The sequence below is a fragment of the Marmota monax genome, unplaced genomic scaffold (assembly GCF_021218885.2).
Source record: "Marmota monax isolate L192 unplaced genomic scaffold, Marmota_monax_Labrador192_F-V1.1 WCK01_AAM20220418_F8-fsc00041, whole genome shotgun sequence".
Lineage (NCBI taxonomy): Eukaryota > Metazoa > Chordata > Mammalia > Rodentia > Sciuridae > Marmota > Marmota monax.
This window is the reverse complement of record NW_026695238.1, coordinates 14,072,187-14,089,153: the sequence shown is the minus strand read 5'-3', so window position 1 is coordinate 14,089,153 and position 16,967 is coordinate 14,072,187. Positions and strand designations below refer to the sequence as shown.

Here is a 16,967-nt window from a genome sequence, read left to right as displayed (position 1 = left end):
TCCTCCATCGCCACCAGAAAGAGCACCCTAGGATGTAGATCTGATCGCCAGTCCCCTGTACTTAACCACATTGTCTTGTTCCTGGGAGGCAATACTTTCCACCTGTATTGTCAAGTTTATTTTTAGAACCCCTTGCTAGTGACCTGGTGTCTTTTTCATAGCTTTCAAAACACAGTAGTAAAAAAATCCTCAAAATGAAGAGACATAAGAAGGCTTAGCAATGCTTTTGGTGATTTTATCTGGTCTGCAAACTCATGCTTCCACTACAGCTTTGAATAAACAGAAGCAAGAGAGGTGCAAATTTGGTGAATACATTCAGTTCTGAAGCTGTGTTCCAAGGGACCCCAGGTCACTGATGTGAACTCTCAGAGTTGCCATGAATTTTTTTAACTTTAAAAGGAAATACAGTGATACTGAATACCTGTCTTGTACTGCTCAGTTAGCTCAAGACAGCTAAATTTTGTTGGGTAAAGTGGTGCACACCTATAATCCCAGAGACTCAGGAGTCTGAGAGAGAAAGATCACAAGTTTGAGGCCAGCCTCAGCAACTGTGCTCAGTGAGTAAAACCCTGTCTCAAAATTAAAAATTAAAAAAAAAAAAAGGCTGGGGATATGTGGCTCAGTGGTAAAGCACCCCTGGGTTCAATCCCTTGTACCAAAAAAAAAAGTTTCAAAATCAGGCCATGCTACAAAATTCTCTGTGATGCAATATCTCTAGTGATCAGGCTTTCAGAGATTTTAGTGATAGGAAGCAAGTTCCCAGACAAAATCAACATGAATAAGAAATAAGGGTGTGATATCCTGTCTGATCTCAAAGTTTGGGAAGATGTACAGTGCCCAGAAATCACAAACCATGCAGGCGCTATTCATTGTGCTTTAAAAATTAAGTAAAAAGCCAAGCATGGTGGCATACATCTATAATCCCAATGATCCAGAAGCTCAGGAGATTTCCAAGTTCAAGGGCAGCCTTATAACTTAGAACTTATCTCAAAATAAAAAATAGAACAGACTGGAGATGTAGCTTAGTGGTAGAGCACCCCTGGGTTCAATTCCTAGTAACAAAAAATAAAAATGTTCTCTCAATTTATGTGGCTTACACACACACACAAAAAAAAAAAAATTAAAGCTATTAAGGAGCTTAATAAGTTGTTTGGACCTACTTACTAAAGAAAGAGAAGTGCTTATTTTGGCTTGGGTGCACCATGAAAAAATTATGGAGATACTAAGATGGCTATGAAGGGAGACAGTGTGGGAACTCCAGCAATGCTGTAGTTTTAGAATATACCTGTTATGACTGGGGAGATAGCTTAGCAGCAGAGAACTTGCCTAGGTTCCATCTCCCCAGCATCACAAAAAATAAATAAAATACACCTGTCAGAGGATTAGAAGCACACATACATCATTGTCACTGGCATTGACTGCCCTCTGGACTTCTGGACTTTGTTGCAATGGCAACAGATAGGCATTGACACTTTTGGATCCTGAGACAGCACTTGATTCCATGAAATGATTTTTGAATTCTTGCACTTATTAAAGGAAATGTATTCAAAAAAAAGGTGCCTCCTAAAATCTCTTAGAATGGCTCTTTAAGTGATTTAACTTATTTAAAACATTCCCGAAACAGCTCTTCTTCATTATGAGAGGATAAGCCAAATTATTGTCACTCAAATGTTTAATATAGATTATAATTATTACTTTCACTTCAAGCTAAATTATGTGCCTCAGAAATATACAGTATGCTATCTGAATATTTTATTGGGCTCAGGACACCCCTGTATAATCAGGTTGTAGATAATGGATGTGTCTACTTACAGAACTTGAAATTTCACTTTATTACTTCATGTACTACAGACATGGAGAGTGGTCATTTATGTCATGGTGCGTTTTGGCCATGCACATTGTTTTGTCCACTCCTTGGTCAGGCTTAGAATCCAAATCATGTCTTCTGGCAGATGCATACCAACTACTGGGGATGCTAGAGATCAAACCCACAGCCTCAAGCGTGCTAAGCATATGCTCTGTCATCAGCTCAGCTCCAGCCCCCCAACCAACTTTGAATTTACTTACATTCAGCAACAATATACAATTCAGTATAATTAAGCCACAATTATAACAAGTTTCTTTTGGAGGATTCCAAGAAAGTAAAAACAAATTTACTTAAAAGTAGATATTTTGTTGTGCATGGTGGTGCATACTTATAGTCCCAACTACCCAGGAGGCTGAGTGGGGAGGATGGCTTGAGCCCAGGAGTTCACACCAGCCTCAGCAACATAGTTGGATCCTGTCTTAAAAAAAAAAAAAAAAGATATTTTATGATATTGAAATGATTTTTTGATCCTAGTGACAAACATTTCCAGGCTGCAAATGATGGTGTATTGCACCAAATTCTAGATCACCAGTTGTGGATTTAGTGGTATGCCAAGGAATACAGAGCTGACAACATCCCTGATGAATAAGCACCTGGATCCCACTGTACCTGAAACTGCCATGTTAGAACATCCTAGTCATAACAAATCCCCTTTTCTCATAAACTAATTTGCAACTGAGACCTAATGGATATATGGATTTCTGTCTTGCCTTTTTTTTTCCTTATTTGCTTTCTCTATTCCTACTTCTCTCTCTCCCTCCCTCTCTTCCTTCCTTCCTATCTCCCTCTCTCTTTCTTCCTCTTTCTTTTAATTTGCTTCCCTATAAAAATTCATATGCTCACTTTAAAAAATTTAAAACACACTGAATCAATCTTAAGAAGAAAAGTTACATGGGCTGGGGATGTGGCTCAAGCAGTAGCGCGCTCGCCTGGCATGTGTGCGGCCCGGGTTCGATCCTCAGCACCACATACAAACAAAGATGTTGTGTCTACCGATAACTAAAAAATAAATATTAAAATTTTAAAAAAGAAGAAGAAAAGTTACAGACCCTCTTCTCCAAGGGAAGTGGGAGAGGGAAGAAAAGGAGGAAAGTTAACAATCCTATTACCAAGAGGCGACATCTCAGGAGATTGCCTTCCTAGCTTTTCTTTCTTTCTTTCTTTCTTTTTTCTTTCTTTCTTTATCATTATACGATATTGTAGATACCATTTTCATTTCTTTTTTCTTTTTTTATTATTTTTTGTAGTTGTAGATAGACTGCCTTTATTTTATTTATTTTTCTGTGGTGCTGAGGATCAAACCCAGTGCCTCACTGTGCTCAGTGAGCACTCTGCCACTGAGCCACAGCCAAGCCCTGTAGACACAATTTTCTGTCAACTTCTTTTCTCTTGACATTTTAAAATAAGCTTATTTTATAGCTTATTTTCCCCCATTATTCAAAACTACTTGTAGTTCTGGAAGGAAGGGCACATGCCCCACAATAAACATTAATGTGTTAATTCCAGAAAGGGTGGCTGCACTAAAAATGGATTGGAGAATACAGTGAGCCTAGAACATGTCTATATATTTAAAAAGAATCTTCAGGGCTGGAGTTGTGGCTCAGTGGTAGAGCACTCACCTAGCATGTGTGCACCCTGGGTTCGATCCTCTGTACCACATAAAACTAAATATAGGTATTGTGTCCAACTACAACTAAAAATAAATATTAAAAATAATAATAGAATCTTCAATCATTGGCGCACACCTGTAATCCCAGCAATTAGGGAGGCTGAGCCAGGAAGACTCCAAGGTAGAGGCCAGCCTGAGCTATTTAGTGAGACCCTATCTCAAAAAAAGAACTGGGAGGTAACTCTGTGGTAGAGTTCCCCTGGGATGGATGGATGGATGGGTGAGAATGGATAGATAGGTAGATAGATAGATATTCAGTTCTTTGTAAACATTGCTCTGTCCCCTGAGTGGTTATACTGTTAGTCACTTGCCCACTTCCTGACTGTCAAATACGTGGCATGTTTCTAATTGTTTATTCTGCTCAATATCACTACTGTGTACATCTTCGAGTCTATTCTAACTTTATACCTTGGATGGTTCTTGTCAGTGGAATTTCTAGTTAAAAAATATGTATAGGTCTGGGATTGTGGCTCAGCGTAGAGCGCTCGCCTAGCATGAGCGGGACCCGGGTTCGATTCTCAGCACCACATAAAAATAAAGACATTGTGTTGTGTCCATCTACACCTAAAAAATAAATATTAAAAAAATATATATATATATTGTTTTGGATCGTGATATGTTGAGCCAAAATGCTTTCCATAATCATACAACAGTCCACCCTTTGCTGACCCCACCTACTAATGCCAGTGACCTCCTTAGCCAAGGCACATCCCCCTTCTGCTTGGTGCTGACAGGGGTACCACAAGTCCAGCCTTCCTCTGCCATAGGAGGAGGAGGCCCCTGCCGGATTCCAAGAGCCCAGCTGTGAAATATGTTCCCAAAGGAATCCATCATTTGTTTAGTTCAGCAAATATTCCCTGAACCCTAGTGAGGGTCTGCGTTGTGCAAGATCAGCTTTTTCTGGACATTAATGTCCTTCAATAGGCTAATGGGCTCTATTGAAAAAAATCCAGGTCAAATAAATTTAGAAGGAATGGCATGTTAGCCCTTCCTCTTGGAGTCACAGCACCCCTCAGTATGTTAAAAGCCCAGAAAACACCAGCACTGCACGAAACAGGGTGGATCTCACCTCCTGTTTCTTGGCACATCTTGGGACAGAGACACCAAGCTGCACAACATGAGGGTCTCACCACTTATCCACAAGCCTCACAGAACAATTAGGTTAGTTCAATGACCATGTTTGGCTGTGAGGCATGGATGGGAAGGCAGGAAGGTCAGCAGACCAGAAATCACTGTGGGCTGGAGAAGAGGGAAAGGGGGCTCTAAGCAAAGGATGCAAGGTGGGCCACTGGGAGTGACTAGGCCAGGACTCTGCAACCTGTTGAAAGACGGCCCATAAATGTCACAGCCTCCCCTGATGCTCATTCACCTCTCTATTTTCCTTCCAATCTGGAAACACACCAGGAAAGGGGTCCCCAGCCATGCCCTTTCCTCAAGCTATCTTTGCTGAGGAGGCCTGGAGGCCTTGTAGACTGGAGTGTGGAGCCCTGCATTCTTCGTGTGTACTGATGAGAACTCCTTCAGTTTCAGATAACAGATAATCCAATCTGAAACAGCCTAAACTAAGAGGAGAGTTACTGGTTTGTATAACTGAAAAGTCCTGAGATGGATCTAGAGCTTCAGGGACAACTGGACTCAGGGGCTCAAACAGTGTCATCAGAACTTAAGATTTCTCTCTGCTGCTTGGCTCAGCTCTGCTCCCCTCTGAGTGACCTGCATCTAAATCCTCAAGGGACAAAACCAAATGTTCTTTGCTTTCTAGCAACTTGATAAAAACAAAAACAAACAAAAAACCCAGGGCTCACTCTGATTGGATGACTTGGGTCATATGCCAACTCTGAACCCATCAGTGTGGCCAGTGGGCTCAGGGCACTGATTGGCCAGGATCAAGCCATATGTTCCACCCTGGAGTTTGCTGAGAATGGGAAGAGGAAAGTTCTCTGGAAAGAAAACTGGATACTGCCTGCAGTGATTATTGCTAGGAGGATAGTGAGGGGATAGCTGCTGGAGGTAAAAACAATAGGTGCCCCTAGTGCCTTCTAGAACCCTCCCCCACAGCTCCTACTGCTCCCTGCCAAAAGCCTCACAGCTGAGGTCTCCCCCACCAACAGGCCCACATGAAATGAGATTGTCTCAAGTGACCACCTGGCACTTGTGCTATGAGCAGCAGCTCTGCTGGAGAGCCCATGGAGGCATGCTCCCTCCAGCCTGGCCTCAGCTGTGATCAGGACTTCATGGAATCCAAACCAGCCCCCAACTGCCAGGACTTTTCTGCAAATAATGCACCTAGCACTCACCCAGCTTGTAAAGAAAATGGGCCAGGTGATTTTAAGAAGTTTCCGTTGTGTTTCCTAAGTTGAGCTTATACCGCCTCTCAGAGTTCAGCCAAGACCCTGCCAGCACAAGGTCTCCCAAATGGAGGGCCTTAGGGAATGATTCTCCACCCTTTCCTGGCTGGCCCTGCCCTTGTCTATAAGGGCTTGGAGGACAAGCAGCCACACTACAAATGGGAGCACACCTGTAGCAGGCTCAGGCTGCTGGACAGCTGGGCAGAGTCAAGAGGAAGTTGGCCTGCAAGACCTAACCGGACTGAGGTAGGCTCCAAGTAAAGCTGAGCCCAGGGTTTGCTGTCCCTATGAAGCAGTTTTTACCAGGAGGGGACCACAGAGTGGCCAAGAGCCTGAGGCAGGCAGGGCTGGCCCATATCCAGGACACAGGCTTGGAGAAGAAGGTTGACAACAGCAGGCGAGGCAGTGGGGCCCAGGAAGGACTAGAGGCTGAGTGAGGATCCTGACCCCTGGGATCCTGCCAACAGTGCAGGAGAGATCGTGCCAGATTCTGGCACTTGGGCCTGGGAAAGTATGGTAGGCAGCTCAGAGATAGCCAAGCAGTTCATCTGGGGGCCCCTGACCCCCAATTTCCAGTTATAGTGATTCAGGGCCCTCAAGCTACAATCATAGCAAAGCCCACAGTGAGAAGGACATGTGGCATCCTACCAAAGTTGCTCATGAGCTATCGAGCATCCATCCCCAGAGTTGGGTCAGCCCAGGGAGTGCACCATGCACACAGCATTTGAATGAGGCTGAACAAGAGGGCATGTGGTCACAATGCTGAGCACTAAAGGAGCCCAGGGATCCAGAATCCAGGGTAGTTCATAACCCCAGAGATGGCAACCCTGGACCCCAGCTCTAGCTCTGGGGAGGCCTATGGTTTCCTCTCCAGGAAAAGAAGGACCAGGTCCCTAGGCTGGGGCACCAGCTCCCCAGAGGGAAGGGATGGGAAATGACATTGACTTGCCTCTGACTGGGTTCTGGCAACAGAGAGGGAATAAAGTCTTGTAGAGGGGAGAGTACTAGAGGGTGACTGAGGCCATCTCTTCTCTGGGACCAGGGAACTAAAGGGCTCTTTCCTGTACTAAACAGAATAGAGGAGCCCCCTGCTGTTTTTCTGTGTCCACCAGAGGGCACCCGTCCCTTGCTAATCTCCTAACTTGGGCTCCTTGGGAGGTCCTGTCCTGCTGCAGGGGACTTTGGGAATGGGGTCAACGTGACCCTGGATCCACTGGACAGATACTCACACAACGGTTAAACACATACTAAGCTCAGAACCAGGGAAAGTGTGTTCTGTCTGGGGCAGCAAGGGCTATTCTAGAACACAACTTTTGTGGAGTGAGGGCCTATAACTGGGACTGAGGATGCAGCACCTCAACAAGGCAGCCATGGGTCCTAGCTCATGCTTCATCCTGTTGCCATTTTGCAGAGGAGATTGAGGCCTCAACATGGCTGCCCCTTCCATGTCTAGACTTAGGTTAAGCTTCTTTCATCCCTTCTGGGTAGTGGTTCACAGCAGGGCTGTAAGCTGAAGGAGTTGGGTGAGACTTCATGCATTGCTTGCTTCATGCGGCCTTTGTAGCACTTCACCTGCTTTAGAGACTCACCCTCCTGGGCTCTGGGCTTGGGAACATTCCAGGAATAAGCTGCTCTGGGCAGCAGAACAGACAGAGCCAGAGAGTCTAGGCTCCAGAGCCCACCCCCACCCCCTTTTTTTCAGCATGTGTAGTCCAAGCTTTTGCAGGAGTAATGAGGTATGTGCTTGGGAGTTAGAGGGTCCCTTCTTCTAAAGCCTCAATCTGTCTCTGATCCTGGGGCAGCTGCTGGTGGGCAGCTCCATGTTGGACAGATAGCCTGGCACCTGAGCAGCCCAGAGAAGATGGCTAAGCTCTAGCCATAAGACAAACCCCTCCCAGGATTCTGGCATCTGGTGTGAAGCCCAAAGATGGGGAGAAAAGGTGTGGATGACACGGTACACATGGTGGAGATGGTACGTTGGGTCTGCAGGAGATGGGCACTATAGGGGCTCTCCTAAATGCACCTATTTCTCTTGGTCGCAGCACCTCACCTTAACTCTGATCCTCAAGCCTCTTCAGGACTCTCCAGGGAGTTTTCCTCCTTTAACCTGTGGCTTCCCCAAACATTACCTGGCTGGCTGTTTAGACCTTCTGTCCTGGCCCCTCCTTGCTCGAGCTTCACACACACTAACATCTGCCAGATCAGGAAGATGGCCAGTGCTTCCTGCTCCCAAATTTTCCACTTCCATTGCTGATTTAAATGCCACCACCCCAGGGAAGCCCTGACTACTTGAACTTCCTTGTTCATGTGCTTGTAGCCCCCTTGCCCATTGTGCAGCAGTGTCCAAAATCAATAGCATTGAGGAATTGTGGATGAATGTCCAGTTTCTTAAAATTTGCCCCTCCCCCAGGCCATCTTAAAGACTTAATGACTCAATGCAAATGGTGGGGACCTGAGATGGTGGAAGGTGGGGAGACTTCAGCATCTCCTCCCATCAGGAGAGTATGGGATCCCAGGTGTTATTTAATATTTTAGTTGTAGGTGGACACAATACATTTATTTTTATGTGATGAGGATCAAACCCAGTGCCTCATTTCTTACAATAAATCAGTATGTCCCCCTACCCCTACCCAGTCAGCTCAAAGGTGAAGCAAGTCCCTTCAGGGTCAGAGGATTGTGGGGAGGGCAGGTGAGCATCCAGACACATGGATTCTCAGTTCCCATACCCTACTCTGCCCACCAGCTGCCCCTGCCTGCTGGACAGTCATAGGTCCAACTCAGGGTACTTAAGTCTCCCCGACCCTTGCTGGCACCCAGCAGTGTCCCCCTGGGATCTACAGCTCCATGTCTCCTCCCATTGTGATTGCTGCAAAGCAGCCTGCCCCACCTCCTGTCCTTACAACCCAGATCTGAAAACCTGAATGGCCCAATACTGCCTCCTGTGTGCTCAAGGGGCATAGAGTGAGTCTGCCAAATTAATCAGGGCCCTAAACATAGAAGATAAAAGGGATAATACCATGTTATCACTAGAGAAGCCACTAGGGGGTGAGGTGACCAGCCCTACAGTATTACAAAGCCACCACTGGGATGAGTCTGCACCAGTTCCCACTTGGCCTGTGCTTTACAGAATGGCTGATCTACATCTAGCCTACTTCTTCAGTGTCTGGGGATTCTTCTTTCCAGGGCAGAGACCCATTTTTTGGCACCCAGACAAGACCTCTTGGTATAATCAATACTAATCCATTAAACAGCCCCCACTTCCTCCCATGGCTCCACCACCCATTGGCCAGGATCCATCTGCAGCATGGCCCAGACCACACCCCAAAAGCTGACTACAAAATAGTCCCTGGCCACTCACCAGGGATATTGGCCCTACATGAGTGTACCCTCCCCAGAAGCAATGCCTTCAACCCACTGAACCCAGGAAAGATCCTCCTGCCTAAGACCCCTCCCTGAAGACTGAAGACAAACAAACAGCAGACTTGAGACTGCTTTGTTAGAACAACTCAGCAAAATAAAATTCCGGTTTATTGTTGGACAACATTGTTTCACACATACATCAAACAGGCCAAAAAAATAAACAGCAACTTCATAGACAAAAAAAGGAAAAAAAAAAGAAACCTTTTTATCTTTGGCCTTTTTAACCATCTCATACAAACCAACTACTTATAGTACAGCTAAAGTACATACACAAAAAAAGTTACTGGAATGCTCGGAATAAGATTGTTTTTTTGTTGTTGTTTTTGCTTTTTTTACAAGGTTTTTTTTCTCCTTTGAGATTATAATGAACATGGTCACACCACAAGTAAAGTCAGAAGTAGGACAGAGAACGCTCCAAAGGCTGGTTTGGTCATCCGAGATCATTAAAAATGGCTGACCCCTAACAATATGTACAAAAATATAAAATGTAAATAAAAAATACAAACAAATTTTCCTTTTTTAAAGTACTTTTAAGAAAAAAAGCAGGGCCTTGGAAGTTTTGGTTCTTTTTTCCTCCCCTGTTGCAAATTCACGTTGTGGTTTTGGTTGGGTGGTGAAGAGCGCACGTCATCTGCGGGTGGCACTGCCCGTGGTGGGCGGGCGGGCGGGCCTCTCTACTCGAAGGTGACCACGTTTAGATTCTGAGACGGGAAGTGGAGGGTGAATAGGTCACGGTGGCCTTTTATTTTTAGTTTAACTTTTCCTTTTTTGCTGTCTAGTCATCCTCATCGGTCTTCTGCTTCTTGGTATCAACATCATCATCCTGTGCAAAGAAACAGTTATCAAGGCATTGGTAGCTCCACAGCTAAATCCCCTTCCCATCTCCACTAAGATGTGATTCTCTGTGCTCATGGCTCCCCCCTCCACACTACCCTGTGATCATTCTCTCCAGCTTTGGTGCTATAGGTGAAGTTCAGCTAGAGGCAGATGAGGGAAACCACATCCCATCCCAAGCTAGAACCCACCTCGTCATCTTCAGCTGCCCGTTTGCCCGTAGCTGCCTCAGCCTCCTCATCTTCATCTCCATCCTCTTCCTCACCTGGAGAGAACCAAGGGCCAGGTAAATCACTGACCACACTCTGCCTCCCAAGTGGACAGATCAAGGAACTACCCATGCAGCTGCACCCAGAGGCCAGACCAATACTTAAGTGATGGTAGGCTTTGGAAGCTGCAGAGGGCAATGTCCAATGGGAGTGAGCAAGAGGGTGTGGCGCTGGCTGAAACAAGACCCTGCCTCTGCGGTACTAGCCCAGTTCCAGTTGCACATGGTCCACTTTTCCCAATATCCCAGTAGGTTACCAGAGACCAACAGACAAGGTCAGGAAAAGGAAAGAGCTAAGTAGAGACAAAACTACTCACCATCACCTTCCTCCTCCTCCTCCTCTTCCTCACCACCCTCTTCCTCTTCTTCATCTACCTCATTGTCAGCCTCCTGCTCCCCATTTTCCTCATTCTGCTCAACAAGAAAACGTAACAGTCAATAATAAGCCGGCCCCAAATTGGAAGAAAGCATGGCTCATGCTGCTACTCTGGAGACTGCCCAATGCTTCCATAGTCCAACCATCTAGGAGAATCCCTGCTCAACACCCTCACCATGCTACATGAAAAACCATAACAGGAACTGCTCTGTACTTAGCCTCCTTCCAACCGGAGCCAAGCCCAAATTTAATAAGAAAAACATGAGGACAGGGAAAGCCAGGGGTCAGAGCCAGGTGGACACTCACAGCATTCCCATTAGCAGGGGCGTCTCTTCCATTCTCTGCCTCCTCCACAACTTCCTTCTTCTCCTTTAAGTCCTTCAAAAGGGAAGAGGGAACCAATTAGTCTTTTTGAGTAACCCAGGGCTGGCAAAGGGGCTAAGAACCACACACGTAGGAGGGTCACCTCTTACAACTGGGGAAGGGCTGTCACACAATTGTGCCTGTGACCACATTTCCCATCAACTCCCAACCCTCGGATACACACTAAAGGACCTCACTGGCGATTCCCACTGCTCCCTGTGCCTCTCACTTAAAAATCCATGTGGCACACCAAGCCCTAAACCCGTCAGGCCGGGAGGACGGGACAGAACACTTGTCCTTACTCTCATCGAGGACTTGTTTCCAGCTCTAGCTCCGCCCCTCAACTCCTTCTTGGAAGGCAGCAGGTATGTGCCATAAATAAATAAGGTAATGGAGGGAACCAGCCTGAGAAGGGAATGGCCAGCGGAGCACAGAGAGAGCCTAGGCCCCGACAGGCGCGGGTATCTGAAGAAACACCAGTCGCAAGGAAGTGACAACAACTGTCCCAAGAGGCTGCGCAATCTATTGCCTGGGGAAGCGCGCGCCTGTGCTGGGCCCGGCCAGCCTCCATTCTGGCTGTTGATACCCACTTGCCCACCGACAGCGCTCGCGATAGCTCAGCTCAGTGTCAGTGGAACCGAACCTCGGGTCGGACTCCACCAGGCTTGCGAGGGTAGCTGATTGTGAACGCTCTGTGACTTTCTCCACCCCGCGGGGCCCAGTTGGCTACCAATGCCACCAGGCATCCGACACACGGAGCTGAGCTGCTCAGCAGAGGTGCTCAGTATAGGTCCACGGAAAGGTCCCAGGGCACCTGTAGGTCCTTAAGTTCCCGCCAGCAAGCGGGCCTTCGGGAACCCTGGAGCCGCCCGCTCCCGCCCCCTGGCGGCCAAAGCCCCGGGGAGTGGGTGGGGGCGGGGAGGTAGCTGCGCGCAGGCGCACGGCCCCCGCCCGCCCGGCGAACTACGCGCGCGGGCCTCGGCACGCACCGCGCGCAGGAGCACGTGGCCCGGGGCCGCCAAGTGCCCCCGGGCCCCAGGAGACTCGCAGCCCGCGGGCAACTAGCCCTGCGGAGCGCGCGTGTCGCACGCCAGTTTCCTGGCCTCTCGACGCCCCCTGCCGCCACTCTGGCAGGCTGGACTTGTTGGCCTCAGTCTCTGCACTTGGCGGGCAAAGTCCCGCGGGAGGTCGCCCCAAAGTCGGCTGGGCAGTTTCAGTTATGGGACCGTCGAGGGGGCGCGCTCCCCAGCTCCTGGCGGCCCTCGCAGGAATTCATCTAACAGGAAGGTGAATGAGAAGCGCCACGGGTGGTGGAGTGGGCTCCCCACACACCGGTCCCCGAGTCGGACCCAGAAGGGACTGAAGAGAACCCCTCCAGAGATCCCAGTCTTGAACTCTGCTCCACCAGGGGAGTCGCTCCTGGGAGAGCCGAAGGTGACGCCAGGGGCACATGGGTTAAGGAGACGCCAAGGTGACTCGCGCCAGGTCCCGAAGGGGCACGAGGGGCGAGGAATCGGGCCGAAAGGTTAAAAAGAAGACAGTCCCTTCTGAAAGGCCGTGCTCGCGCCGAGGGCGGAGACGCTCCCCAGGGCGAGCAGCGGGAGCCACCGGGCGCTGCAGCCGAGCCGCTACTGCCGCGCAGCACCTTCGCGCCGAGGGCAGCGAGCCCGCCGGGCGCCCTGGTGCTCCCCCACCCGGCCCCATCAGTCGGGGGCCGCGGCGTTAGCCCGCGGCTCCCCTGCCAGCCGCGCACACGGTGCTCCTAGGCAGCCGCGGGGGCGCCCACCGTCGCCCCACTGCTTCACTCACTTTCCGTTTCCTCCTCCAGCGCGTGGGCTCGCCTCCTCGGCCAAGGCGGGCACCGCTGAATTACTGAAGCTGGGCGACCGCTCCCGGCGCTCTCCCCACGGACGGCCCCCATCCCCGCTTCCCCGAGAGCCCAGGCGGAGACCCTTCACACCTCCGCGGAGACACCGACGTCGCGGCCGGCGGTCCGTCGCCCTACACGCTTTGCCGCGGCTCACTCCGCATAAACCACCGCCTGCCCACTGCAGGGCGCGAAACCCGGCGGCCCGGCGCCGAACAAAGAGCAGCGCGGACGGCGGGCGCTCACCACACTTTCCGCAGCCGGCCCGCGCCCGCACACGCGCCCCAGCACTTCCGATTCCCAACGCGCTCGAGTTTCAAAGTTATTTCCGTGCGCCGGGCCGGCAGAAGACCCCAGCCCAGCCCCTCTCCTCCCACCGCCGCGCAGACTAACAAGTTTCGAGGGTTTCGGGTCAGCTTTCCCGGAGCCCCTCGGCCTCCGCTCCGGGGTGCCCGGCACGCTCCCCGCGGGCAGCACGTCTACCCGCGCTGCTTCCCGCCCCCTCCCCCGCACACAAAGAGTAGGCTGCCTGGGGGCACCGCGCTGCCGGCGGGCTCCCCGCGGGAGGTAGCAACTGAGTGCACCGAGCAGGTCAGCCTCCGCGCGCCAAACACCGCACGGGCGACGGCGGCGGCGCGCGGACCCCGAGGGGACGGGCGGCGTCCAGTCTTACCTTGGTGGTGATTTCAGAGCTAGTGTCCACGGCCGCGTCTGACATGGTGGGGCACGCCGGTGATCCGATGCAGTGGGTTAAAAAGGAAACTAGAGTTCAGGGACTCTGGCGATAAAGCTGCCGGAGTCCGCGGCGGAGGTGGAGGCGCGCGGCGGAGGTGGTTGCGGCGAGAGGGGAGCTGGACCCAGGAACAATGCAAAGATGGCTTTTCAGAGCAGCCAGTGGGGGACTCACGCGGCGCCAGAACCTTTAATATAGATTAGTGGGCGGCGCTCGGCCGCCCTTGCCCAAAGACTATTGGCTGAGCGCAGGGAGCGGGCGTTCGTTCATTGGCTCGATTCCGAACAATGGGCAAGCGTGCTTAAAGCGGCAGTGCCTCCGCGCTGCCTGCGCTGCGCAGTCGCGGGTCGCGCTGTCATTCAGGGTCTGAGTTTGTTGGGTCTCGGCTTCGCGGAGACCGCGGGGGAGGGGTGCGCGGGCGCGCCCAGGGTGCGCGCTCCCGTCGCTGTTTTGCTAGGGCTGCTGACGCAGAAAGCCAAAGCGCGGCAAAGCTGCCCGCCCAGCCCCCTCCCCCTCCTCGAGACTGCTCGGAAGGAGGAGGAGGGAAGAGGAGGCGGTGGCGGGCGCACGACGGCTGCCAGCGAGGGGGAGGGGACGGGGGTGCTGGGCCGCGCTGGCCCCGGGCGGTGCCCCGCTCTGTGCCCCGCTCAGTACCCCGCTCAGTGCCCGCAGAGCTGCCTGGCCTTATGCCCCTGCACCTTTAATGAAGGACTGTCCTAGTCTAAGTGGACGTAAGCCCACGATGAATGATTAAGTTGCAAGACCGAGACCCTCACAACTGGGCCATCGCGTCTTCCCATGTCCTCCCCCAGCCGCCGAGACCCAGGTGCCCAAAGTCCGCATGAAAGTGACCCGGTCGCCCACCACCAGCCCCAGCGTCCGCCTCCTGAGCAAGCCAACGAATGGGCACCGTGCCAAACGCACAGACTCAGGAACTGGATGCCGGTTCCAACTCCTGCCCTCGAGCGGGACAGCCTGTGGGCCGCGCACCACATGGTGGGCGCTGGATTCCGGGGCTGTGGTCAACGTCGCGGTGGTCACCGCCGTCGCGACAGTCTCAGGGGACCTCTTTCCAGAGTCGTCCAGACCATCGAATGTACCTGTCTCCCACCTACTTAGGGGGTTTCGATGGGCACGAGGGAATTGCGCTGTTATTGGAGGGAAATAATTGTCTCTTAAGCCAGTTGGGCTAGTCCCTGGGGGCTCCTTCAAATTTGGGGGGCCATTTAAGGAACCATGCGGAGCCCAGAAAAGAGAACCATGAAGACGCCACACTCAAAATGGCGTTGGATTCGAAAAGCGTGGCGTGACGTGGCGATCCGACCCACGCGGACGGTCCGAAAACCTTAGGCTACACCCTCTTCATCGCCTCGGCACTTCGCTGTGGAACTAATAAATTTGTTTTGTGGGAGCAAAGACTAGAATAAATACAAATAGAGTCCAGAAAAATACCTATGCCACACACAAGATGGCGACAGATAGACTCCGTCCATATGTTGCCAGAAGGGGGCGCCCGACACGGAAGGCGGGACTCCGGAGAAACTAACGCACACTGGCTGAGAGTGGCGGGCGAACACAAAGTTGACGCTTTGCGTCCTGCCATTGGCAGTTCCTGCCGTCTGTCTCCTGGGGCCGCCGATCTGGGAACGGGGAAAACCCGGAGTTTGGGAAGGTGGCGGGCGGACGGATGCCAAGACCTGCGGAGCTTTAAGTCGAGGCGAAAAGAGGGATTGAGTTGCCCTTCTCTGTTTCCTTAGGTCCTGGGCGAGCTGGCTCATCTCCACCGCGAGGACCCTTTTGCTGAGCTTATCACGCGCTTCCCTAGGAGAAAGGGTGCGCAGGGCTGGGGCGCCGCCCAGTTGGACCTCCTTGCGTTTCCCCCACCCCGCACGCGCCAAGCCCGCATCCCGGTGCACGTGTGCCAGCCTGGCCACTGGCCTGTTGGGCATTCTCGAACGACTTTTCCTTTAGGGAGAACCCGGGTTCCCTGTCTTTTGGCCTGAAGAATCGTGGGGCTGCTGCCGGACAGCGCTGGGTTACCGCGCCCCCTCCCGCTGCCGAGCGGTCGCCCCCAGTCCTGAGAGCTATGCGGCGGGGAGGACACCGCAGGGTTACCGCCTGCCCGCAGGGCGCCCCAGTGGCTGGAAGTGGAGTCCCTCAGAATGTGCGCGCGTCCACCTTAGGGGTTTCACAATGTTGTCCCTGGCGACTACGCGTCCCAACTCTTTGTTCGCCCCCCCACACCCGCGCCAGCTGCCTTTACTGCGGCGCAGACTTGCGGCCGCCCTTCACAGACGGGGAGGAGGGGCTCCTCGGCTGCTATCGCCGGATCCCCTACTTTGTGCTATTCTCGAGGGAGGTGAAGGGATTATGCGTCACCAAGGACTGGGAGAGCGCCGGCTACCTGCAGCGCATCCATTCAGCTCCAGGCACCCTCCAAGGAATTGTTTCTGTCCACAAAACCCGGATGCAATGAGAGCTTGGCCAGCGCCTCTTCGTAGCGGCTGTTTTCCTTCCAATCTGGAGAGTGGCCTTGGGCAATCACTTCTGTATCCACAGCTGAAAACAGGACAAGACTGTTCTGGATCCTAGTCGCTGGGAAGGGGGGGTGGGGGGACACCCTGGAGGAGCTGAGGTGAATGTGAATTTTCCTCGAAAAACTGCTTTGCCTGACCTTGTTCCCATGTAACTGGCTCTGCTAGAAGTGGGTGCAGGAGGTTCCTGCCCACCGGCTCCAGAACCACCACTTGATTCATCAAAGCACTCACGAAGCTCCTACTATTTCATGGTGGTCAGAATTTTTCTCATGTTTCAAGCATTTCCATTTATTCTTATAAACTAGGTAGGACAGTTTCAGAGTTGAGCCATATAGAATTAATTAGTTTATTTAATTTTGGTACACCAAAACCAATTGAAAATCGATATCACCCTCCTTTTAACAAGTCAAAAAAGCAAACAGGAATTTATAGCAAAGGACTTAAGAGTTAACAAGTGAATCAGGGCCTGACTTAGGGTAACATCCTAGAATGGAAGAACCTGCATTGTTAGAGGAGCCCTGGAGCAGAAGACACTCAGTAGACCTCCAGGCCTTAGGAGTGTGATATCTGACAATGGTAACCACTGGGGACATTGAGGCTTCCTCCAGGGACAGGTCACTCTTGGCTATTTCTGACTGGGTAGTTCTTCCTGTCCCTTGTCACTTCCATCTCTAGTGATTCTTAT

The 16,967-nt window shown here is 51.3% G+C and overlaps 1 protein-coding gene across 3 annotated transcripts; it reads right to left on the bottom strand.

Annotated features, from left to right (window-relative positions):
• Positions 1-9,376: 9,376 nt before the first annotated feature.
• On the bottom strand, positions 9,377-16,275 carry Ptma (prothymosin alpha). Of its 3 annotated transcripts, none has more exons than XM_058577520.1 (5): positions 16,150-16,275; positions 11,089-11,160; positions 10,724-10,817; positions 10,330-10,403; positions 9,377-10,127 (listed from the first exon to the last, which is right to left on the bottom strand). In XM_058577520.1, the coding sequence occupies exons 1-5, from the start codon at positions 16,162-16,164 to the stop codon at positions 10,080-10,082; spliced, it is 303 nt and encodes a 100-aa protein (XP_058433503.1). In that variant the 5' UTR covers positions 16,165-16,275; the 3' UTR covers positions 9,377-10,079. The 3 variants fall into 3 exon arrangements, with proteins under 3 accessions (XP_058433503.1, XP_046295819.1, XP_058433504.1); XM_046439863.2 differs by lacking the exon at positions 16,150-16,275 and adding an exon at positions 13,686-13,929; XM_058577521.1 differs by lacking the exon at positions 16,150-16,275 and adding an exon at positions 11,448-11,469.
• Positions 16,276-16,967: the final 692 nt, after the last annotated feature.

Coding starts and splice junctions, on each gene's coding strand:
- Ptma (XM_046439863.2), bottom strand. CDS start 13,730: ATGTCAGACGCGGCCGTGGACACTAGCTCTGAAATCACCACCAAG. Junction 11,161..13,685: donor GCTCTGAAATCACCACCAAG/GTAAGACTGGAC, acceptor TCCCTTTTGAAG/GACTTAAAGGAGAAGAAGGA. Junction 10,818..11,088: donor CCCCTGCTAATGGGAATGCT/GTGAGTGTCCAC, acceptor CTTGTTGAGCAG/AATGAGGAAAATGGGGAGCA.